The sequence below is a fragment of the Myodes glareolus genome, chromosome 10 (assembly GCF_982192425.1).
Source record: "Myodes glareolus chromosome 10, mMyoGla1.1, whole genome shotgun sequence".
In the NCBI taxonomy this organism is placed as follows: Eukaryota; Metazoa; Chordata; class Mammalia; order Rodentia; family Cricetidae; genus Myodes; species Myodes glareolus.
In genome coordinates this window covers 66,756,376-66,781,388 of record NC_142035.1, presented here as the reverse complement: position 1 = coordinate 66,781,388, position 25,013 = coordinate 66,756,376, and the positions used below count along the sequence as shown (strand labels likewise).

At 39.6% G+C, this 25,013-nt stretch overlaps 1 protein-coding gene across 1 annotated transcript; it reads left to right on the top strand.

Annotated features, from left to right (window-relative positions):
• Positions 1-22,295: 22,295 nt before the first annotated feature.
• Positions 22,296-23,264, top strand: LOC148120676 (olfactory receptor 4F3/4F16/4F29-like). The gene has a single exon (XM_087911436.1). The coding sequence runs from the start codon at positions 22,302-22,304 to the stop codon at positions 23,262-23,264; it is 963 nt and encodes a 320-aa protein (XP_087767562.1). The 5' UTR covers positions 22,296-22,301.
• The last annotated feature ends 1,749 nt before the right edge of the window (positions 23,265-25,013 follow it).

Here is a 25,013-nt window from a genome sequence, read left to right as displayed (position 1 = left end):
TTGCTTCGGGCTGTGGCAGGGTCCCGGTGAGGAGGAGCTTGGGTGTTCCCCGACCCCATAGACGCCCAGGTCGCCCTGCAGTGCTGACTACCCCCTCCTGCCTGCCATCCCAGCTCCCATCCAGGTACGAATTCCTATATTTCTCCCTTCTCCCTGGGGCCATAAAATTTCCCCAGCTCAGCTGCCTTGCTAGCTGGGCCTGGGCTGTAGGCGCAGCCCGGCTCGAGGCACTTCCTGGGTCTTAAAGGCCTCCCTGAGGACAGGTGGACCAGGTGCCAGCTCAGCCACATTCCTGAGCAGCAGGGGCCCTGACTTCTAGCAGAGGGCCATCGGAGGGGTGAGTTTGCTTCGGGCCTTGACAGGGTCCTGGTGAGGAAGACCTTTGGCGTTCCCCCACCCCACAGTCGCCCAGGTCGCCCTGCAGTGCTGGCTACCCCCTCCCGCCTGCCATCCCAGCTCCCATCCAGGTACGAATTCCTATATTTCTCCCTTCCCCCTGGGGCCATAAAATTTTCCCCAGCTCAGCTGCCTTGCAAGCTGAGCCTGCATTGTAAGCGCATCCAGGAAAGAGGGAGTGCCTGTGCTTCAATAGCCTGCCTGAGGAAAGGTGGGCATTCTGTCAGTGAAGTCCCTGCCCAAGAAGGGAACCTGACCCGGTAACAGAAGTTCCAATAGAGAACATTTGAAGTAAGAGATGGGCAGACGCCAAGGCAAGACCTCATCCAACAATCTGAAAAACAACATGAAAACACCAGATCCCAAGGACCCTACAACAGAAGTGCTTGAACACCTTAACCCAGAAGAAGTGGAAAAAAGTGCCATTATGAAAGCAATAGAGTCCCTTAAACAGGATATGAATAACTCCCTTAAAGAATTGGATGAGAAATATAACAAAAAGTTTGAAGAAATGAGTATAGAAATTGATGAGAAATATAACAAAAAGTTTGAAGAACTAAGTAAATCCGTGAATGAGACCCTGAGAAACCAAGAAAAAACAATCAAACAAGTAAAGGAAACAGTGCTAGAATTGAAAACTGAAATGGAGGCAATGAAGAAAACACAAACGGAGAACTGGCTGGATATGGAAAACCTAGGTAAACGAACGGAGACTACAGAATCAAGCATAACCAATAGAATACAAGAGATAGAAGAACGAATCTCGGAATCTGAAGATACCATAGAGAAAATAAATGCTCTGGTCAAAGAAAACGGCAAATCCAACAAATTCTCTTCACAAAACATTCAGGAAATCTGGGACACAATAAAAAAACCAAATCTGAGAATAATAGGGATTGAAGAAGGAGAAGAACTGCAGATCAAAGGCCCAGAAAATATATTCAACAAAATTATAGAAGAAAACTTTCCCAACCTAAAGAACGATATTCCTATGAAGGTTCAAGAAGCATACAGAACACCGAATAGACTGGATCAGAAAAAAACATCTCCTCGCCATATAATAATCAAAACACAAAACATAAATATTAAAGAAAAAATTTTAAGAGCTGCAAAGGAAAAAGGTCAAGTAACTTATAAAGGTAAACCTATCAGGCTTACACCGGATTTCTCTATGGAAACCATGAAAGCCAGAAGATCCTGGATAGAGGTACTGCAGAAACTAAGAGACCATGGATGCAAACCCAGACTACTATACCCAGCCAAGCTATTGTTCACTATCAACGGAGAAAACAAAATATTCCAAGATAAAAACAAATTTAAACAATACGTAGCTACTAATCCAGCCTTACAGAGAATATTAGAAGGAAAATCACTACCGAAGGAATCCAACATTCCCAACACGATCTACAATAACTCGAACATCTAGCGACCATTCACAAGCACAAATCAAAGAAGAAAAACACATACACTCTACTACCTAAAAAAAAAAAAAAAAAATGACCGGAGTCAACAACCACTGGTCATTAATATCACTTAATATCAATGGACTCAATTCACCTATAAAGAGGCACAGACTTAGAGATTGGATACGAAAACAGGATCCAACATTCTGCTGTTTACAAGAAACACACCTCAGCCACAAAGACAGACACCTACTCAGAGTAAAGGGTTGGGAAAAGGTTTTCCAAGCAAATGGACCTAAGAAACAAGTGGGCGTGGCCATTCTAATATCTAACAAAATCGACTTCAAACTAAAATCAATCAGAAGAAATGGAGATGGACATTTCATACTCATAACTGGAACAATTCATCATGAGGAAGTCTCAATCCTGAATATTTATGCTCCTAATATAAAGGCACCCACATATGTAAAAGAAACTCTTCTAGAACTCAAGGCGGTCATCAAACCACACACACTAATAGTAGGAGACTTCAACACTCCTCTCTCACCAATGGACAGGTCAATCAGACAGAAACCAAACAGAGAATTGAGAGATCTATTGGAGGTATTGAATCAAATGACTTAACAGACATCTATAGAACACTCCACCCAAATAAGAAAGAATACACCTTTTTCTCTGCAGCTCATGGAACCTTCTCGAAAATTGACCACATACTCGGTAACAAAGCAAACTTCCACAGATACAAAAAAATATTAGTAACTACCTGTGTCTTGTCAGATCACCATGGACTAAAATTAGAATTCAACAACAATGCTCCCCCCAGGAAGCCAACAAACTCATGGAAACTGAACAGTCAACTACTAAATCACCCCTGGGTCAAGGAAGAAATAAAGAAAGAAATTAAACTCTTCCTTGAATTTAATGAAAACAAAGACACAACATACTCAAACCTATGGGACACTATGAAAGCAGTGCTAAGAGGAAAGTTCATAGCACTAAGTGCCCAATTAAAGAAAGCAGAGAAAGCACACATTGGAGACTTAACAGCACACTTGAAAGATCTAGAAAAAAAAGATGCTGATTCACCCAGGAGGTCTAGAAGACTGGAAATAATCAAACTGAGGGCTGAAATCAACAAAATAGAAACAGAGAAAACAATCCAAAGAATAAATGAATCAAAAAGCTGGTTCTTGGAGAAAATCAACAAGATTGACAAACCCCTATCCAAATTAATCAAACGGCAGAGAGAGAACATGCAAATTAATAAGATCAGAAATGAAAAGGGGGACATAACCACAGACACAGAGGAAATTCAGAGAATCATTAGATCTTACTATGAAAGTTTATATGCCACAAAGTTGGAAAATGTAAAAGAAATGGACTTTTTTTAGATAAGTACCATATACCAAAGTTTAACCAAGAACAGGTGAACAATCTAAATAGACCTGTTAGTCACGAAGAATTAGAAGCTGTTATCAAAAATCTCCCTACCAAAAAAAGCCCAGGACCAGATGGTTTCAATGCAGAATTCTACCAGAACTTCCAGGAAGAGCTAATACCTATACTCCTTAACGTATTCCACAATATAGAAACAGAAGAGTCATTGCCTAACTCCTTTTATGAAGCTACAGTTACCCTAATACCAAAACCAAACAAAGACACAACCAAGAAAGAGAATTACAGGCCAATCTCACTCATGAACATCGACGTGAAAATTCTCAATAAAATACTGGCAAACCGAATCCAAGAGCACATTAGAAAAATTATCCATTATGATCAAGTCGGCTTCATTCCAGAGATGCAGGGCTGGTTCAACATACGCAAATCTATCAATGTAATCCATCATATAAATAAACTGAAAGAAAAAAAACATATGATCATCTCACTAGATGCTGAAAAAGCATTTGACAAAATTCAACACCCATTTATGATAAAGGTGTTGGAGAGACTGGGGATACAAGGATCATACCTAAATATAATAAAAGCAATATACAGCAAGCCGACAGCTAACATCAAACTGAATGGAGAGAAACTCATAGCCTTTCCACTAAAATCAGGAACGCGACAAGGCTGTCCACTCTCTCCATACCTCTTCAATATAGTGCTTGAAGTTCTAGCAATAGCAATAAGACAACATAAGGAGATCAAGGGGATTCATATTGGAAAGGATGAAGTTAAACTTTCGCTATTTGCTGACGCTATGATAGTTTACATAAGTGACCCCAAAAACTCTACCAAAGAACTCCTACAGCTGATAAACACCTTTAGTAACGTGGCAGGATACAGGATCAACTCCAAAAAATCAGTGGCCCTCCTATACACAAAGGATAAAGAAGCAGAGAGGGAAATCAGAGAAGCATCACCTTTCATGATAGCCACAAATAGCATAAAATATCTTGGGGTTACTCTAACCAAGGAAGTGAAAGACCTATTTGACAAAAACTTTAAGTCTTTGAAGAAAGAAATTGAGGAGGATACCAGAAAATGGAAAGACCTCCCCTGCTCTTGGATTGGGAGAATCAACATAGTAAAAATGGCAATTCTACCAAAAGCAATCTATAGATTCAATGCAATCCCCATCAAAATCCCATCAAACTTCTTCACAGAACTTGAGAGAACAATAATCAAGTTTATATGGCAAAACAAAAAACCCAGGATAGCCAAAACAATCTTATACAATAAAAGAACTTCTGGAGGCATTACCATCCCTGACTTCAAACTCTATTATAGAGCTACAGTATTGAAAACAGCTTGGTATTGGCATAAGAACAGAGAAGTCGACCTATGGAATCGAATAGAAGACCCAGATATTAACCCACAAACTTATGAACACCTAATTTTCGACAAGGGAGCTAAAGGTATACAATGGAAGAAGGAAAGCATCTTTAACAAATGGTGCTGGCATAACTGGATGTCAACCTGTAAAAAAATAAAAGTAGATCCATATCTATCACCATGCACAAAAATCAAGTCCAAATGGATTAAAGACATGAACATTAATTCGTCCACTTTGAACCTGATAGAAGAGAAAGTGGGAAGTAGTCTACAAGATATAGGCACAGGAAGCCTCTTCCTAAGTAGGACCCCAGCAGCACAGACAATAAGAGAAACAATGAATAAATGGGATCTACTGAAACTGAGAAGCTTCTGTAAAGCAAAGGACACTGTCAGTAGGACAAAAAGGCTGCCTTCTGACTGGGAGAAGATCTTCACCAACCCCTCATCAGACAAAGGTCTGATCTCCAAAATATACAAAGAACTCAAGAAACTAGGCACTAAAACTCTAATTAACCCAATTAAAAAATGGGGTACTGAACTGAACAGAGAATTCACAACAGATGAACTTCGAATGGCCAGAAGACACTTAAGGTCATGCTCAACCTCCTTAGCGATCAGGGAAATGCAAATCAAAACCACTTTGAGATACCATCTTACACCTGTCAGAATAGCTAAAGTCAAAAACACCAACGATAGCCTATGCTGGAGAGGATGTGGGGTGAGGGGAACACTCATCCATTGTTGGTGGGAATGCAAACTCGTGCAGCCACTGTGGAAATCAGTGTGGCGGTTTCTCAGGAAACTGGGAGTCAACCTCCCTCAGGACCCAGCAATTCCACTCTTGGGAATATACCCTAAAGATTCCCTAACATACTACAAAAGCATTTGTTCTACTATGTTCATAGCAGCACTATTTGTAATAGCCAGAACCTGGAAACAGCCTAGGTGCCCCTCAATAGAAGAATGGTTAAAAAAGGTGTGGAACATATACACATTAGAGTTTTACTCAGCGGTAAAAAATAATGACATCTTGAATTTTGCATGCAAATGGATGGACATAGAAAACGCTTTACTGAGTGAGGTAAGCCAGACCCAAAATGAGGAACACGGTATGTATTCACTCATAAGTGGATTCTAACCATAATTAAAGGTCTTTGAGCCTATTATTCGTGATCCTAGAGAAGCTAAATAAGAAGATGAACCTGATGAAGATTATTTAGCTATCCACCAGGAGGTAGGAAATAGACAAGAGTCCCAGGTAACCTCGGGTGCATGGGGGGGTGGGAGGGTTGATGGAAGGGGAGAGGGTTAGAGAGAAGGGAGTAGGGGAGGAACGGGGAAAGCTCGGTGGCCTGGGGGCGGGGAGGGAGGAAGGATGAATATGGGATCAGGGAAGAATGTATTTCAACTAAGGGAGTCATTTTAGGGTTTACAGGAGACTTGATTATATATGGGATCCCAGGTCCAAGGAGAGATCCCCCAGATTGTTCTCTGGACAGAGGAGAGGGTGCCTGAATCGGCCGTGACCCATAACCATACTGATGTATATTTTGCTTATGACCCACATTGGAGCATCGGACTGAGCCCCCCGAGGTCCAAATGAGGAGCAGAAGGAGGAAGAACATGAAAAACGAAATCAGTACTGCGAGGGATGCTATCACCCACTGATACAAGGGAACGGATCTAATGAGAGTTTACCAAGGCCAGTTGGACTGGGACTGAACGAGAAGGTGATCTAACCAGATTCTCGGAATTTGGCCGGATTCTCTGACTGTGGCTGGCCCGAAGTCTTTCTGAAAAGCCATTGACTATGATACTGGGACCTGTTTCCTCTGCATATACTGGATTTTGGGGATCCAGTCTGTTTGGACACTCACCTTCCTGGACCTGGAGGGAGGGGGAGGGAACTTGAACTTCCCACAGGGCAGGAAACCCTGACTGCCCTAAGGGACGAAGAGGGAGGAGGAGAGGGAGTGGGGGGAGTGGGAGGGTGTTGGGAAGAGGGGCGGAATTGGAAACTTTTATAACTTAATAAAATTTACTTAAAAAAATAAAAAAAAGGAAACAACGCTGCTATGAACATAGTTGAGCACATGTCTTGTGGCACAATTAAGCATCCTTTGGATATATACCCAAAAGTGGCATTACTGGGTCTTGAGGAAGGTTGTTTCCTAATCTTTTGACAAACCGTCACACTGATATCCAAAGGAGTTGTACCAGCTTGTATTCCCACCAACAATGCCGGAGTGTTCCATTTACCCCACAACCTCTCCACCATAAATTGTCATCAGTGATTTTGATCTTGGCCAGTTTTACAGGTATAAGATTTCTGACAAATGAAAAGTTGATCTACTTTAAGTCTTCTATATGGGAATATCTAGTCTTTTGAGCCCTCCTTGTTAAAGAGGCTCTTTTCCAATGTATTTTTGGCACCACTGTTAAGAACTTTTGTCTCTCTCTCTCTCCTCTCTCTGTCTCTGTCTCTCTCTCTCTCACACACACACATACATACACACACACACAAGCTCACATGCATATGTATATATATAGAACATATATATATAGAGAGAGAGACTATTCTGCAGCACTTTCAAAAAAATTGTGTATCAACAGTATTAATGAACTTGAATGTCATTGTGTTAAGTGAAAATAGAGACACAAGAAGACAAGGGATGAGATATCTTATGTTATATAAAATCTAAAGAACTCAAGCTCATACAAGCAAAGAATATGAGGATGAACCAGGCAAAAATGATGTGGAAAGTGGTCATGGGGCAAGAAGATAATGACTGTAAAAAAAAATATGAAAGCTCCATTGATATGGTGGTAACTTCCTGAAGATCTGCTGCAGCGTGGGGATTATGAAAGATGAAAATAGCGTTCTTGAAAACTACTGAGAGTCAATAATCAGTCTTCTCACAACAGATAAGTATGTGAGGTGAACATGTTCATCAGTTTAAGATATATGTATATAATATATATGTAATATAATTTTATAAATAGTAAGTTAATATATTTGTGTATATATACATATATAAACAAAATATTGTACACCAAAAATATACATAATGCTTATTTGTTAGTTGTACCTGTATGAAGCTAGAAAGGGAAAAACCACCTATTATGCCCATAGAGTTTTGAAACAGACCACGCAGTGAAGCTGGTGGCAGTTGAGTAGTGTTCTGTTCCATGTGTTATTTCTGGATTACAACGATAGCCTTCAATATGAAAGAAACAGTTCAGTGTGAGATTTCACATTCTATATAAGTACTTGTCCATAAAATATGATGCATAAGTGAGAATTGCTGCCCTGGAGTGTTCAGCTCATGAGCAGAAATTTTAAACCTCTGAAGGTAGCCATTCTGTAGTTTAAAAAAAAAATACATTTTGTTTGACTTTGAAAAAAATTAATTTATCACGTCATCTTGTAGGTCCACTTCTTAAATAATAAACAGTGCAGTAGACAGAACATGAGTTTTCAATTCAGAAAAACAAAATTAATTCCATAGCTCAGTCACTTGCAATTTATTCCAGAGATATAGTTTATTGTATATAATACTATATATATATAATCAATCATATAAATAAAAAACTGACATTTCATGTTACAGTTTAAACATAATAAAATGAAAGTTCAAAACCATGTATTCTGTATAAAAGCTGTTCCATATGAGATAATTAACAAACATTGATACTAATATATACTTTCATTTCTTTCTATAACACTGGTGAATACATGAAATAAAACAATGAATGAAAAAGAGATGGTATCATAAAACAGGCTGCATGAAATTCTATTTCTGAAAGAAGTTTCAAAATATATTAACTATCCCCTTCTGATAAAAGATTCTCCAATGCCACTCTGCTCAGGAGAGTGAAAAACACTCACAGGTCATCCTGGGTCCTCACAGTCCAGGCTGACTGAAAGCGTCCACAAGCCCACCTGGGATCACTCAGACCAGGCAGGGGCAAGATACCCACAGATCAGCCTGAATCCTTGCAGTCCGGGCCGGCTGAAACCATTCAGAGACCCACCCAGTGCCTTGCATCACTGAATAGGTGAGTGCCATTATGAAGAGCAAATATTTGGTAGAGAAATGAGAGAGATAGAGAAGCAGAACAGTCCATGTGCTGTAGAAAGAGGCCGAACTGAAGAAGTGAAAGGCAGTGAGGAATAGACCAATGTGGGTGGCCTGCTTGCTATCTGGGCCCAGGATAACATCCAGGCTCGGACTGCAGGCTCAGACTGCAGGCTCGGACTGCAGCCAAGGGAATGTCTGGGTCCACAGCCCTACAGCAGCCAATGTCTGAGCTGATGTCCATAGTTTCTGCTACCACTGAGGGCCCTGCTTAACCCCAGGGTCTGGTCAGCTGCCTTAGGCCATGTTGGTGTCCAAGTGCCATGCTGTCCTCAGAACCATAATGATCTGAGTGACCTGTGCTGCCACCAGGGCCATCTATGGTGACATCTGGGCCAGAGCTGATGCTTAAGTCTTTTGGTAGCTTATGAGTCCAGCTCACAAAACTACCTCCCAGGATTCAGGTTCAGAGGCCATAGCTAGGTGAAGGGTGCTTAACTTCTAATCTGAGAGGTAATGGGGTAACCCACACATGTGCTGTTCGAGTCATGCTCTTTATTCTACTGCCTCACTAATCCTGCCTCTGAAGCTTTTAGTTCTCCTTTGATTCAATTCTGTTTCAATTCTGTAGTTTAAATCTTTTTCTAAATCCCTGTTTCAGTTCTCCCTAGCTTCTTGTTTACCTAGCTTGAATACACGTTTTTACAGGAGGCTTGAGCGATAATAACAAAACTTAAAGAACAGCATCTCATTAGTCTAAAGACCTTCCTTTGGGTGGGTAATAAGGGCAGAGCCATTACCTTGGCAGTGCAAAACTTCAAGATTCCTGGAGTAAGACTGTGACCAGAGGGTGGGTACACAGTGCCCAGTGAGATAAGCTATGAGCCATAGTTCTTTTTTTTAACCTCTTTTTAATTTATTAGATTAAAAAAAACAATTTAAATTCCCACTCCCTCCCCTCCTCCCATTCCCTCCACATTCCCTCCCTCCTCACCCCCATCTAATCCTAAAAGAGGTTAAGGCCCTTTGCTTTGTGGAAGGCCCAAACTTCCCTACTACATCTAGGCTGAGCAAGGTATACATCCAAAGAGAATAGGAATAGGATCCCAAAAAGCCAATACTTGCAGAATCAATGAAACAAAGAGCTATTTCTCTGAGGGAAAGTTCTTTTATCAACTAGACTTGGCAGGCAACTCTTACCTTGTGAATGACTGTAAAGGTTTTTTTTCTTTTTTTCTAAAAAAAAAAAATTTTAGTTCAGATAATTGTAATGATTGTTCTTTCTCTTTAAGAGACTCCCACTCCCTCCCACATCCACTGAGGCAAGCAGATCTTCAGCTTCCAGCCTGAGTTCTCTCTCTTTTCAATCTCCCTCTCAGAGAGGCAGCTTTGGTCTCTCCTCTCTCCTCCTCCTCCTCCTCTTCCTCCTCCTCTTCTTCTTTTCTCTGTCTCTCTCTCTCTCTGTCTCTCTCTGTGTGTGTCTCTGTCTCTGTCTCTCTCTCTGTCTCTCTCTCTCTCTCTCTGTTCTTCTCCTCTTCTCCCTTCCCTTCCATAACCACTAAATAAATATCCAACCTCACTCTACATGGTGTGCCTATCCATTTGTCTCTCATTCGCCACCGCCACGTGGCTCACTGCCGAGGACCAGCCACCTTTAGAGACCTGATGCCTGGTTTCCTGTGCTGTACCAGCCTGGGACTGGTTGCTTTCAGGACCCGCTATCCCCTGCCTGCCACCACTTGGGGACCTGCAGAGTTTCTGCTGTCTGCCGCCACCAGGGATCCTGCAGCAATTTTTATTAATCCATTACAGATACCAGCCCAAGTTCTGCTTCCTTTCCCTTCTCGCATCTACCCCCATTCCATCCCCCATCCACTCCTTAGACGCATAAGGCCTCACTTGGGGGAATAAACAAAGTTGGGCATACCACAATGAGGCAGCACGAAGCCCCTCCCACTTATCAAGGCTGCGGAAGGTTCCTTCCCACATTCCACACAGGGAATGGGCTCCAAAAAACCAATTCATGCAACCAGGATAAGGCCTGGTCCCACTGCCAGGAGCCCCCCCCCCCCCCCCGCAACAGATCAAACCACAAAACTGTCTTCCATATTAAGAGGGCCTAGTTCTGTCCCATACAAATTCACCAACTGTCAGTCCAGGGTCCCTGAGCTTCCACTAGCTCAGGTCAACTGTCTCTGTGGTTTTCCCCATCATGATCTTGACCCTCCCTTGCTCATATGATCCCTCCTCCCTCTCTTCAACAGAATTCCAGGAGTTCAGCCCAGTGCCTGGCTCTAGATCTGCTACCATCAGTTACTGGATAGAGATTCTATGATGACAATTAGGGTAGTCACTATCTGATTCTAGGGGAAAGTCAGTTAAAGTACCCTCTCCATTATTGCTAGGAGTCTTCCCTGGGGTCATCCTTGTGGATTCCTGGTAATTCCCCTAGCACCACATTTCTCCCTAGCCCCATAATGGCTCCCTCCATCAAGATTATCTGTTTCATTGTTCTCCCCTCCAACCCTCCCCAATCTCGATCTTCCGGATCGAAATGTTCTCATCCCCCATCCCCTCCCTCCTATCATCCCTCCCAGTTTGCCCAGGAGATCTCAACTATTTCCCCTTCCAGTAACCTCTATGTGTATCCTTCTTTTTAACTAGCTTCTCTGGGGTTGTGGATTCTAACCTGGCTACCCTCTGCTTTATGTCTAATATCCACTTATGAGTGAATACATACTGTGTTTGTTTTTCTGGGTCTGAATTACCTCACTCAGGATGTTTTATTTTTTACTTCATTCGTTTGCAAATTTCAAGATATCATTGCTTTTTACCACTGAGTAATACTCTACTGTGTAAATGTATCACATTTCTTTTTTTTTTTAGTAATTTTATTAAATTATAAAAGTTTCCATTTCCGCCCCTCCTCCCACCACCCTCCCACTCCCCCCACTCTCTCTCCTCCTCCCTCTCCATCCCTAAGAGCAGTCAGGGTTTCCTGCCCAGTGGGAAGTTCAAGTTCCTCCCCCCTCCCTCCAGGTCCAGGAAGGTGAGTGTCCAGACGGACTGGATCCGCAAAATCCAGTATATGCAGAGGAAACAAGTCCCAGTGCCATTGTCAATGGCTTTTCAGAAAGACTCCGGGCCAGCCACATTCAGAGAATCTGTTTGGATCACGTGCTCGTTCAGTCCCAGTCCAACTGGCCTTGGTAAACTCTCATTAGATCAGTCCCCTTGTATCAGTGGGTGATCGCATCCCTCGCAGTCCTGATTACCTTTTTCATTTTCTTCCTCCTTCTGCTCCTCATTTGGACCTTGGGGGGCTCAGTCCGGTGCTCCAATGTGGGTCTCCGTCTGTATCGCCATCCATCGTGGGATGAAGGTTCCCTCTGGTCTTGCCTTCTTTGCTCACATTCTCTTTCCTTCTGCTTCTCGTTTCGACCTAGGGACTTAAGTCCAGTGTTCCGATGTGGGTCTCTGTCTCTATCTCCATCCATCGCCAGATGAAGGTTCTATGGTGATAAGCAAAATATTCATCAGTATGGTTATGGGCCTAAGCTGTTTCAGGCACCCTCTCTTCTGTCCAGAGAACAATCTGGGGATCTCCTTGGACCTGGGATCCCATTTATAATCAAGTCTCCTGTAAACCCTAAAATGACTCCCTTAGTTGAAATATATTCTTCCCTGATCTCATATCCATCCTTCCTCCCTCCCCCCAATCCCAATCCACCTAGCTTTCCCCATTCCTCCCATACTCCCTTCTCTCTAACCCTCTCCCCTTCCAACAACCCTCCCACCCCCCCATGCACCCGAGGTTACCTGGGACTCTTGTCTATTTCCAATCTCCAGGCAGATAGCTACATGATTTTCATCAGGTTCACCTTCTTATTTAGCTTCTCTAGGATCACGAATAATAGGCTCAAAGACCTCTAATTATGGTTAGAATCCACTTATGAGTGAATACATACCGTGTTCCTCTTTTTGGGTCTGGCTTACCTCACTCAGTAAAGCGTTTTCTATGTCCATCCATTTGCATGCAAAATTCAAGATGTTATTGTTTTTTACCGCTGAGTAAAACTCTAATGTGTATATGTTCCACACCTTTATTAACCATTCTTCTACTGAGGGGCACCTAGGTTGTTTCCAGGTTCTGGCTATTACAAATAGTGCTGCTACGAACATAGCTAAGCAAATGTCTTTGTGGTATGACTGTACATCCTTTTCAGTAGATGCCCAAAAGTGGTATTGCTAAGTCTTGAAGTAGGTTGATTTTAGTTTTCTAAGAAACCACCATACTGATTTCCAAAGTGGCTGTACAAGTTTGCACTCCCACCAGTAATGGAGGAGTGGTCCCTTTATTCTACACCCTCTCCAGCATAAACTGTCATCAGTGTTTTTGATCTTAGCAATTCTGATAGTTTTAAAATTGCATCTCAAAGTCGTTTTGATTTGCATTTCCTTGATGACTAAGAATGTTAAGCAATTCCTTAAATACCTTCATCCATTTGAGTTTATTCTGTTGAGAATTGTCTACTTAAATCTGTACCACATTTTTAATTGGATTATTTGGTTTTTGATGTCTAGTTTCTTGAGTTCTTTATATATTTTGGAGACCAGCCCTCTGTCAGATATGGGGTTGGTGAAGATTTTTTCCCATTCTGTATGCTGATGTTTTACCTTATTGACTGTGTCGTTTGCCTTACAGAAACTTCTCAGTTTCATAAGGTCCTATTTATTAATTGTTGCTCTCAGTGTCTGCGCTACTGCTCTCCTGTTTTAGGAAGTGGTCTCATATGCCCCCAAACTACTTCCCACTTTCTCTTCTATCGGGTTCAGTGTAACTGGATTTATATTGAGGTCTTTGATACATTTGAACCTGAGTTTTATGCACAGGGGTAGATGTGGAGCTGTATGCATCTCCTACATGTTGACATCCAGTTATGCCAGCACCATTTTGTTGAATATGCTTTCTTTTTTCCACTGTACTATTTTGGCTTCTTTGCCAAAAATCAGGTGTTTATAGTGTGTGGATCAGTATCAGGGTCTTCAATTCAATACCATTGATCCACATGATCCATACATTGATCTGTTTTATGCCAGTATCAAGCTCTTCTTATTACTATAGCTCTATAGTAGAGCTTGAAGTCATGAATGGTGATGCCTCCGGAAGTTACTTTATTGTTTAGGATTGTTTTGTCTATCCTGGGCTTTTTGCTTTTCTATATGAAGTTGAGTATTGTTCTTTCAAGGTCTGTGAAAAACTGTGTTTTTATTTTGAAGAGGACTGCATTGAATCTATAGATTGCTTTTGGTAAGATTGCCATTTTTACGTTGTTGATCCTACCTATTCAAAAACATGGGAGATCTTTCCATTTTCTGATATCTTCTTCAATTTCTTTCTTTAAAGATTTAAAGTTCTTGTCATATAGGTCTTTTATTTGTTTAGTTAGAGTTACTCCAAGATATTTTGTGTTGTTTGTGGCTATAGTAAAGGGTAATGTTTCTGATTTCTTTCTCTGTCCATTTATCATTTTTACACAGGAAGGCTACTGATTTTTTTTTTAGTTAATCTTCTATTATGCCACTTTACTGAAGATGTTTATCATCTGTAGGAGTTTCCTGGTAGAATTTTTGAAACTGCTTATGTATACTATCACATTATCTGCAAATAGTGAAAGTTTGATTTCTTTCCAATTTGTATACCCTTGATCTCCTTTTGTTGTCTTATTGCTCTAGCTAGAACTTCAAGAACTGTCTTAAGTAGATATGAAGAGTGTTGACAGCCTTCTCTTGTTCCTGATTTTAGTGGAATTTCTTTGAGTATCTCTCTATTTAATTTGATGTTGGTTGTTGACTTGCTGCATATTGCCTTTATAATGTTTCAGTATATTCCTTGTATCCCTGATCTTCCCAAGACCCTTATCATGAGGAGGTTTTGGGTGTTGTCAAAGGCCTTTTCAGCATCTAACGGGATGATCGTGTGGGATTTTTTTTCAGTTTGTTTATATGGTGGATTACAATGACAGATTTTTGTATGTTGAACCATTGCTGAATCTCTGGAATGAAGCCTATTTGATCATGGTGGTTGATTTTTTATGTGTTCTTGAATTTAATTTGCCAGTATTTTATTGAGTATTTTTGCATCATTGTTCATGAGGGAGATTGATCTGTAATTCTCTTTCTTAGCCTCTTGGTGTGGCCTGAGTATTTGGGTAACTCTAGTTTCATAGAAAGCTTGGCAATGTCCCTTATGTTTCTATTGTGTGGAACAATTTCAGGAGTATTGATATTAGATCTTCTTTGAAATTCTGATAGAATTCTGCACTGAAACCACTTTTGATGACTGCTTCTATTTCCTTAGGTGTTATGGGTCTATTTAAATTGCTTATCTGGTCTTGATTTAATTTGGTATATGGTACCTATCCAAAAAAATTGTTCATTTCTTTTACATTTTACAATTTTGTGAAGTACAGGTTTTCTAAATATGACCTAATGATACTCTGAATTTCCTCTGTGTCTGTTGTTATATCACCCTTTTCATTTCTTATTTTGTTAATTTGGGTATTCTCTCTCTCTGCCGTTTGGTTCGTTTGGATATGGGTTTCTCTATCTTGATTTTCTCAAAGAGCCAACTCTTTGTTTCATTGATTCCTTGCATTGTTTTCTTTGTTTCTATTTTATTGATTTCAGACTTCAATTTGATTATTTCCTGGCATCTACTCCTCCTGGGTGAGTTTTCTTCTTTTTTTTTCTAGAGCTTTCAGGTGTGCTGTTAAGTCATAGTGTGACCTTTATCAATATTCTTTATGTAGGCATTTAGTGCTTTGAACTTTACTCTTAGCTCTGCTTTCATAGTGTCCCATAGTTTGGGTACATTGTGCCTCCATTTTCCTTGAATTCTAGGAAGTCTATAATTTCTTTATTTCTTCCTTGACCCAGGGATGATTCACTTGAGCATTGTTCAGTTTTCATGAGTTTATTGATTTTCTGCAATTAGTGCTCTTGTTGAATTCTAACTTTAATCCATGGTGATCTGACAACATATAGCAGGTAATTTCAATGTTTTGTATCTGTTGGGTTTTGCATTGTTACTGAATAGGTGGTCAGTTTTAGAGAAGGTTCCATGAGGTGCTGAGAAGAAAGTATATTCTTTTGTGTTTGGGTAGAATGTTCTATAGATGCCTGTTAAGTTCATTTAAGTCATAACATCTGTTAGTTCCTTTACTTCTCTGTTAAGTTTTTTGTCTAGCAGACCTATCCATTGATGAGAGTGGGGTGTTGAAGTTTCAAACTATGGGGGGGGGGTGATTTAAGCTTTAGCAATGTTTCATTTACATATGTGAGTACCCTTGAATTTGGAGCATAGATGTTGAGAATTGAGACTTCATCTTCATCTTAATGGATTTTTCCTGTGATGAATATGAAATGTCCTTCTCCATCTCTTTTGATTAATTCTAGTTTGAAGTATATTTTGTTAGTTGTTAGGATAGCTACACCAGCTTCTTTCTTAGGTACACTTAATTGGAAGACCTTTTTCCAACACTGTCCTCTGAGGTAATGTCTGTCTTTGAGGTTGAGTTGTGTTTCTTGTATGCAAGAGAAGTATTGGTCCTGTTTTTGTAACCATTCTGCTAACTTGTCTCTTTTTACTGAATTGAGTCCATTAATATTAAGAGATATCAGTGATCAGTGATACTTAATTCCTGTTATGTTTTGTTTTGGTAGTGGTAGTGTTTGTGTGTTTCCCTTCTTTAGTGTTTGTTGATGTGAGGCTATCTAGTACCTGTGTTTTCGTGGGTGCAATAAGCTTCCTTGGGTTGGAGTTTTTCTTCTAGTACTTTCTATAAGGCTGGATTTGTGGACAGGTGTTTAAATCTGATTTTGTCATGAAATATCTTGTTATCTCCATCTATGGTGACTGAAAGTTTTGCTGGGTATAGTAGTCTGGGCTGAGAATCCATGGTCTCTTCGTGTCTAAAAAACATCTGTCCAAGGTGGAACTAGCTCAACATGGCCTTCCAATTTCAACATTCACTGTTTCTATGGCCTCCTGTAGTAAGATGGGCTATGGACATCAATACAAGCCCAAGCTGCAGCAGGACCTTGGACCCAGAAATGGCCCTATATCGGAGGGCGTGCGAGTAGACAACAGGTGACCACTAGTGTCCAAAAGACCAATCTATCAGACAAGTGATTCTTTGATGGGGCGCCCCACCTGAAAAGGTCATGGGGTCACGGGATGTAGATAACTGTTTGTATCTGTCTGTAATTTCTCTCATGAGTCATTTCATTTCTTCATTAAGAATAGCTTTGGGTGTTTTCCCACTGCTTGCATGTTTATCTCCTGAAAATATTCCATCTACAGGGCACACATATATCTGTGGATGGTCAGTAAGATAACTTCTCAGTAAGCTGTATCTTTGACACATAGAAATTGTCGAAGGACATACTTCATAACTAGATCTATTGTTCCATGAGGCTGTAAGACACTTAAAGCCTGCTTTGTTTCTTTTACTTTGATGAACACAAAAAAATAATAATTTCTCCTCAGTCAAAGACAAACTGCACACAATTACCTCATTTTTGTCCTAAGAGCAAGTTCAAACTACACTAATTTTTTTTTTGTAAATGGATCTCAAGTTTAAAGTGGTCAAGACCATAATGGGTACACCCACTGCAACAGTTTGCCTGGGCTAATGGGACCTCAACAACTCTAGTCAGACAAGGAAGGCACCAGAATAGGACAAACTAGACCCTCTGAATGTGGGTCACAGTTGTAAGGCTGGGGAAGACTGAGGGGTCACTGGCAGTGGCACCAGGATTTATCTCTACTGCTTGTACTGGTTATTTGGGAATCCATTCTCTTTGGATGGATACCTTGCTCAGCTTATATATAATAGGGAAGGCCTTGGCTCTTCCTCAAAGCAATGTGCATTACCCTCTCTGAGGAGTAGATGGGGCCTAGGGTGTGGGAGAAGGTAGAGGGGATGGGAGAAGAGGAAAGAGTGGAAACTGGGCTTGATATATATAATGAAAAAAGACAGCTTGTTTTCTTTTTAAAAAATAAAATTAAAAAACATACATATTTATATTATATATAATTCAAAGGAATGACAATGCTGTAGGAGTAAAAATGTTCACTGCAAAAAAAAAAGAAAGAAATGTACCTTAGCAATGTTACACCAAGGAAAAACTTTACAGTCTTCAAATATATGTTTTGTAAACGCAGTTTAATTGCTACAAGCATGATATGTTAATAAACCGAAAACAAAAAAAAACACTTTACAGTTGAGGTGAGTGTCTGAACTCCCGGTTGGGCAACCCTGCTCTCTAGACCCTAACCTCAGGGTACACATCCCATGCCCTACCCCCATCTACTGCAGCCCCAGTGACCAGGCAGTAGCATTCTCCCTGCCACTGTTGTATGGGGAGGGCCTGCTTGTTTGTCCTGGCCATCCAGCTAGCTTACACCCAAAATAACCACACAGAAACTGTACTAATTAAATCATTGCCTGGCCCATTATCTCTAGCCTCTTATTGGCTAACTCTCATATCTTGATTTAACCCATTTCTATTAATCTGTATATTGCCACACAGTAGTGGCTTACCGGGAAAGATTCTAATCAGCGTGTTTCTCTGGTGGAATATCCATGGCTTCTCTCTGACTCTGCTTTCCTCCTCCCAGCATTCAGTTCTGTTTCCCCCGCTTACCTAAGTTCTGACCTAGCAAAAGACCAAGGCAGTTTCTTTATTCATTATCCAATGAAAGCAACACATAAACAGAAGGACCTCCTACACCATGCCACCACTCAACCATCCCCTGCTGCATTAGTGACCTCAGGAGTCACACTCCACACCTGCACCTGGAGGAGCAGCAATCACCTATCAGAATTACACCCTACTTCTCAAAGGACACTGCAGGAGGAGAATTGGCCCTACCCTCATGGGAGATTTGGTCTCAAACCTTGGAAAAAAAGACCCCACCCCACATCATGGTCATGGGAGAGTTGAACCCAAATGCATGGGCCTGAGAGAACTGGCTCTGTACCTCACCTGAAGAGGGTAATCCCAGTGGCCTAGACTGACCAGTTCAGTTACCACACAGACCCACATCCTAAGCCTAGAGATGGCCCACCTATCTACCCATCGGTGACCTAAGGGATTGGTCCTGTGGAACGATAGCCACAGATTCCTCATGACTCAGTGCAATAACAAAATATTTAAGAGGAGTTTCAGACAACCTAAATGCTCCCCAACTAAAGAATGGATAAGGAAAATGTGGTACATTTACACAACGGAATACTATACAGCAGAGAAAAAACAACATCTTGAAATTTGCATGCAAATGGGTGGAGCCAGAAAACATCATATTGAATGAGGTAACCCAAACACAGAAAGACAATTATCATATGTTTTCACTCATTAGTGATTTTTATACATAAAGCAAAGAAAACCAGCCTACAAATCACAATCCCAGAGAACCTAAACAACAATGAGGACCCTAAGAGAGACATACATGGATCTAATAAGCATGGGAAGTGGAAAAAGACAAAATCTCCTGAGTAAATTGGGAGCATGGGGATCATGGGAAAGGGTTGAAGGGGAGGGGAGAGGCAGGGAGAGAAGCAGAGAAAAATGTAGACCTCAAAAAAATCAATTGAAAAAGAAAAAAGAGGAATTTCAGTGAGTGATTAATTTTGTTTTCTTTTTAATTTGAGGGAGCTTTCTTTTGAGGGGATACTGCAGCATTGAACAGTAGTGTGGAGACACTGGTAGGTGAGTGGGATTAGGGTGTATGGTGTAAAATTCCCAAAAAAGTCAATAAAGAATTTTGTTATATATTAAAAAGATTCTTCAAATTATGTTAACTCAATAATAGATTATACTATTCATGCTACTAAGTAATCAAAGTAAAGTGGACGTTCAACGGTATTTAAATGTATTTTTTCTAAAAGAACATTTTGTGTCTCCTTGATGCTTGGATTTAATTAAATATAATTTATTAAGTGCTCCTTCTCAACTAGCTACAACTCCCATACTCTTAAGGAATGTATATTTTCTGAATATTCCCTAAAGTTTTTCTGTTTTCAATAGTGTACATTGTAACATATTCTTTGAATAATGCAGCAATCAATAGAATCTTATTGACATGCTAAGGATTTTCTGGAGGAATCTCCATACATTCACTTAGCATCTAAACTTATCTTCATTCCACCAACATTGTATGAGATTCCTTTGCTCCGCATCTCATAAAAAATTTCATCTTTTGTATTTGATCCAAATATATTGATAGAAAAAATATTAAGTATCAACTATATACTCCACATTGGGTGCCACGGCTTTTTTTCTCTTCATACACTGGCATGTAGAACAATGTGGCAGTGATCTTGAGTTTGACAATTGTAGTTTTCCATAGGAATTATCCTGAGCCATTAGTATATGAAGAATGATGGAATTTGTAGAAATAGAGAAAACACTGTGAAGGGAAATTATAAATGTAAGGAATTAAATACATTTACAGTAGTTTTTTTGAAAACTTTGTGACATAGCATTACCTATTCTACTTAGTAATGAGCACTCAATTATTTGACTATATTTCTGATGAAAAATTTCTACAGTCTAAGGTCTGGGGCTTGGGAATTTATGGAACTGAAAGACAAATTGCCAAAGTGACTGATAACTCAGTGTGCACTGATTTCTCATTTGCTGAATCTTCACTGCTAATTCTAAAATAGGTAGCTAACTCTTTCATCTAACATTTCTGCCTCTCGGATTTCTGAGGTTCTTACTTTCTCATCCGATATTTTAAACACTCATTCTGAGGCAAGAAAAAAAAAATCTGATCATCTACGTGTGAGATGCTGTTGTTCTTCACTTCTTTTGGACCTTTTATTCCCTGGCTGACAATACAGACTCAGTGGACCACATTAATTAGAAGTTTTTTGCTGGGGAAAAACAACACAAGGCTCTTTGTTTTGTAGAAGTGCTGCACTCGGTCAGAATGTGAAGATACCCTCCTCTAAACCTGAAGAGATTTTCCCACTTAAAAGATTACCGTGTAAATAAAACACGTGTATGAACAGATGGCTCACAATAGAGAAAACATCTGTTCAAACTACTATGAACAACAATCTGCCTACAACAATTGATCATAAACTACTGGCCCTTAATTTAAGCTACATTTTAGTTCTTGGCACGTTGGCTTTGTGTGTTCTAGAAGAAACAAGGAAAAGAGAATCAAATAAACATGTGTGAATTTTCTCAAGCTTTTAGGGAAGATGTTTACGGGAAGCTCCAAGATGGGTATAAAATAAAGGTAGAATGCTTATAACCAAACAGTACTATGGGAGAATAGTGTATAATATTTTAATATTTTCTATACCATATTTCTTTCAATTTCTTACCCTTTTAATTTTTCATAGCAATAAATGTCTAACTTATGCTTTAAGCTTCTATGTTATATATAGTCTTGATTCGTGACACTTCTAAGCATCCTCCAAAGTAACATTCAGTTTTTCTCTTTGGGAATTACAGATCTCATATGGCTGAAGCTTCTCATTATCCCTTGGTTCTTTGTGAGTGTGATTTCTATCTGAGGACAGACTCTGTTGAAATAACTCAGGTAAGAGTTTCATTGTCTTTTCTTCCAAACAAGACTGATGCGTTCTTCAGTATCAGAGGCAGGAGGTAGAGTCATAATTTTTCTTCTTTTATCTTTAAATTTTTCATAATCAATCAGTTACTACAGTGGGCTCCAGACTGACACTGCACAAAATTTTTGTGTAAGATATTCCTGGGGCATTACCTTCAATGGCTGTTGAGAGATTCTGTGAAAGAAAGAATCATTGTCTCCTGTTGTGTACCTATTGCAAAGCCCACCAGCTTCCAACAGAGAGCTCTAGACCCACAGTTACACAGGTAGACCTGATTAAACTAACTGGTCAAAAAATTAAATAAATAGATATGAACATGAAAGGAGATTTATTGTGGTTTCTGGATGGGGTGGTAAATAGATGGAATATAGTGAGGGATGAAGGATGATAGAGGTCAGTATGCATTGGGTACATGTATAAAATTATCTAAGAACAAATTTCGTTTATGAAAAAGCACTATTTTCAGCAAGAAAAGATTTAATATTTTTCAAAGTACATTTTTCATGGATGACACTACTGCAAACCTAGAAAACCAAGATGTATCCGTAATTTAAACACACAAAATTCCAGAACAAAGGAAGGAAATTATACACAAAGGCTAAAGGTCCGGATTTCTTTTAGCATACTTCCATTTCATGACTCTAATTTCCCATGTGGAAGCCAGTGAGCACAAGTGTCTGTAGAGCTTGTTTGACTTTCCTTAGATTCTCAAGTGCATTTGCCTCTATTTTTCCTTCTTCGCTAAGCACTTCAAACTAAACATAGGATTAAAGGATCCAGTGCCCCTAAATATGTAAGCATAGGAAATGTTCTGTACCTAGTCTCTGTGAGAGATCTGTAAAATCTCCCTGTAAAACAACAGGCTATCTTCAGTGTTTTATATTTGAGTCATTGTTCCACAACCAGAAATCCCATTTTGCTTAGAAACAATATTTTCTCCCTCTTGTGCCCTTCAGGTAGTAGTCACCTCATGGTCAGACCTGCACAACTTGATGGATGGAGGAAATCACTCCATGGTATCAGAATTTCTGTTGCTGGGTCTCACCAATTCATGGGGAATTCAGATTCTCCTTTTCCTGTTCTTCACAGTATTTTATGTGGCAAGCATGCTAGGTAACCTCCTCATTGTGCTCACAATCATCTCAGACCATCATCTGCACTCCCCCATGTACTTCCTGCTGGCAAACCTCTCCTTCATAGATACAGGTGTGTCCAGCATTGCTACCCCAAAGATGATTTATGACCTCTTCAGAAAGCACAAAGTCATCTCCAAGAACGGGTGCATCACTCAGATGTTCTTCATTCACACTGTGGGAGGAACAGAGATGGTGCTGCTCATAGTCATGGCCTATGACCGGTACATCGCCATCTGTAAGCCCCTCCACTACCTCACCATCATGAGCCTAAGGATGTGCATTTTTCTCTTGGCTCTGGCTTGGATCATTGGCCTCATCCATTCTGTGGCCCAGTTGGCTTTTGTTGTCAGTTTACCCTTCTGTGGAGCTAATAAAATGGATAGCTTTTATTGTGATTTTCCTCGGTTCATCAAACTTGCATGTACAGACACGTACAGACTGGAGTTCCTGGTCACTGCCAACAGTGGTTTTATCTCTATGACTACCTTCTTCATCCTGGTTGTGTCTTACATCTTCATCCTGCTCACGGTTCGCAAACATTCCTCAGGCGCCTCCTCCAAGGCCCTCTCCACTCTCTCAGCTCACATCACTGTGGTGGTTTTCTTCTTTGGTCCTTGCATTATTGTCTATGTGTGGCCTTTCCCTACTTTGCCCATAGATAAATTTTTAGCAATTTTTGATGCCATCATCACTCCTTTCATGAATCCTGTCATCTATACACTTAGAAATAAGGAGATGAAAGTTGCAATGAGAAGACTCTTTATTAGGGTTTTAAGTTTCAAAAATTCTTTCGTTGACAGTTCAAGAGATTCAGATTAAAATAGAACATTTTTGAAGATAAATCACTTTTATTCTTTATTGAGTTATATTCACTAGAAACATACATGCAAGCAACACTGAAGAGACTCAGCAGGTTGTATTTATATGTTTTATGGTATGTATACATATACATGTATATGCAGGTGTATTTGTGCATTTATATAATTTATGTGTATTTGTAACAATGGTTGGTAAAAGAAGATGAGACTTTGAATGATAGGGAGAGGATTGTCAGACATTAGGTGGCATGAGAGAGAAAAAGGAAGAGAGAAAAATATATAATTATATTTTAATTGAATGATTTTTAATTTAGTTCTTTAAAAAGCAATCTCAAAGATCTCTTTGATTTAGTGTTTTTAAACACTATGAAGTGCCTTCTCAAGTATTCTCTGTATATCTGATCAGTTTTTGCTAAAGAATTCTTGGAAAAGCAGTAAACTCGGCCTATGTCAAGTGCTGTGCCGCTTATGGAAATAATGGCATCTGCTGGACCCTCACACTTTTCTATCATCTCAGATGTTGGAAATTCTCTTTGTCACTGGGTCACAGACACAGAGCACTTCTGATCTCCAAGGAGCCTACGTTTCTACCGTGGGAGTTACTCAATGTCACAAGCAGCAGGAATACTCAAAATAAAGATCTTTAGCTAGATAAATTCCAGTTCAAGACTTTTATCATTTGAATTTGTTCACTGAATATAGATTTTTGACTATTTATAACAGTTTTACTTGTAGTTATAATTGAAAAGTAAGCTATATGGTCAATTAAAGAGGAAGAGAGGAAATTTTAATAATGTTAGTCAATACATATTTTTAAGACTAGAAGACATAAATTTCTGTTTCATGTTAGTATATAAAAACTATTTTACCTCCTCCTTTTCCAGTCATTGTTTTTGGCAAAGAAATCTGTGTTACTGATAGATTATCATGAATGCTTTGAATATTTTACAATGTAAAAAGGAAAATGATGATTTATCAATAAAATACAAAATCATATTATTAGAAACCTTGTTTATAACTATATAAAAAGAAAAGTATAGGAAGTAGAAAAACCATGACAAACTATTAGTAAATAGAAATATAAAAATGAGTAAGCAATATATTATGTTTTTATATAATATATGTTTTGTTTTAAATATGATATTTATAATTAATAAAAACTTCAGGGGGAGTACCACACAACTTGTATTGCCAGGCGATTCAATTCAGGTGTCCCCTGAACATATTATTTATCAAGTTTGAGTTACACAACTGATATGAAACTGATCTGCTACACATGGGCTTCTAAATGACCTATAATACTTCTTACAAGATACTAAGAGGAAAACAGTAGAAGGACAATATTGAGAGCTGCAAGCAGTATCTGTCATCGATTCTTGCACAAACACCCCACTGAACCTTAGCTGTGATTGCAGACCAGTTTCAACTTGAGAAGAGAAATGAACTGGTCCTCTTCTTAGTGTCAACTATTTCAAAATCCTTGAAAGAGCCTCCAGAGGCTCCAGTGCTGGCTTCTGTTACAAACTCAGGCAATAATACTGAAAGGGAAATTCCATGCACAGTATACTAATAAGATTGTCTCTTTCCCACAATACCCTGACTCTTCGGATTTTCTCTAACCTGGCATAGTTATTAATCTTTATTGTACAAGATACCTCAATTCTGTTCCCTCTTTGATAGAATTCTTGTTCCTTGTTTTGGCCTGGTTTGTTTGTTCTTGACTTTGACTTTTTGTTTTGATTATACATGA

What these genes read in the sequence shown, in the direction of transcription:
- LOC148120676 (XM_087911436.1), top strand. Translation starts at nt 22,302, where the DNA reads ATGGATGGAGGAAATCACTCCATGGTATCAGAATTTCTGTTGCTGGGT.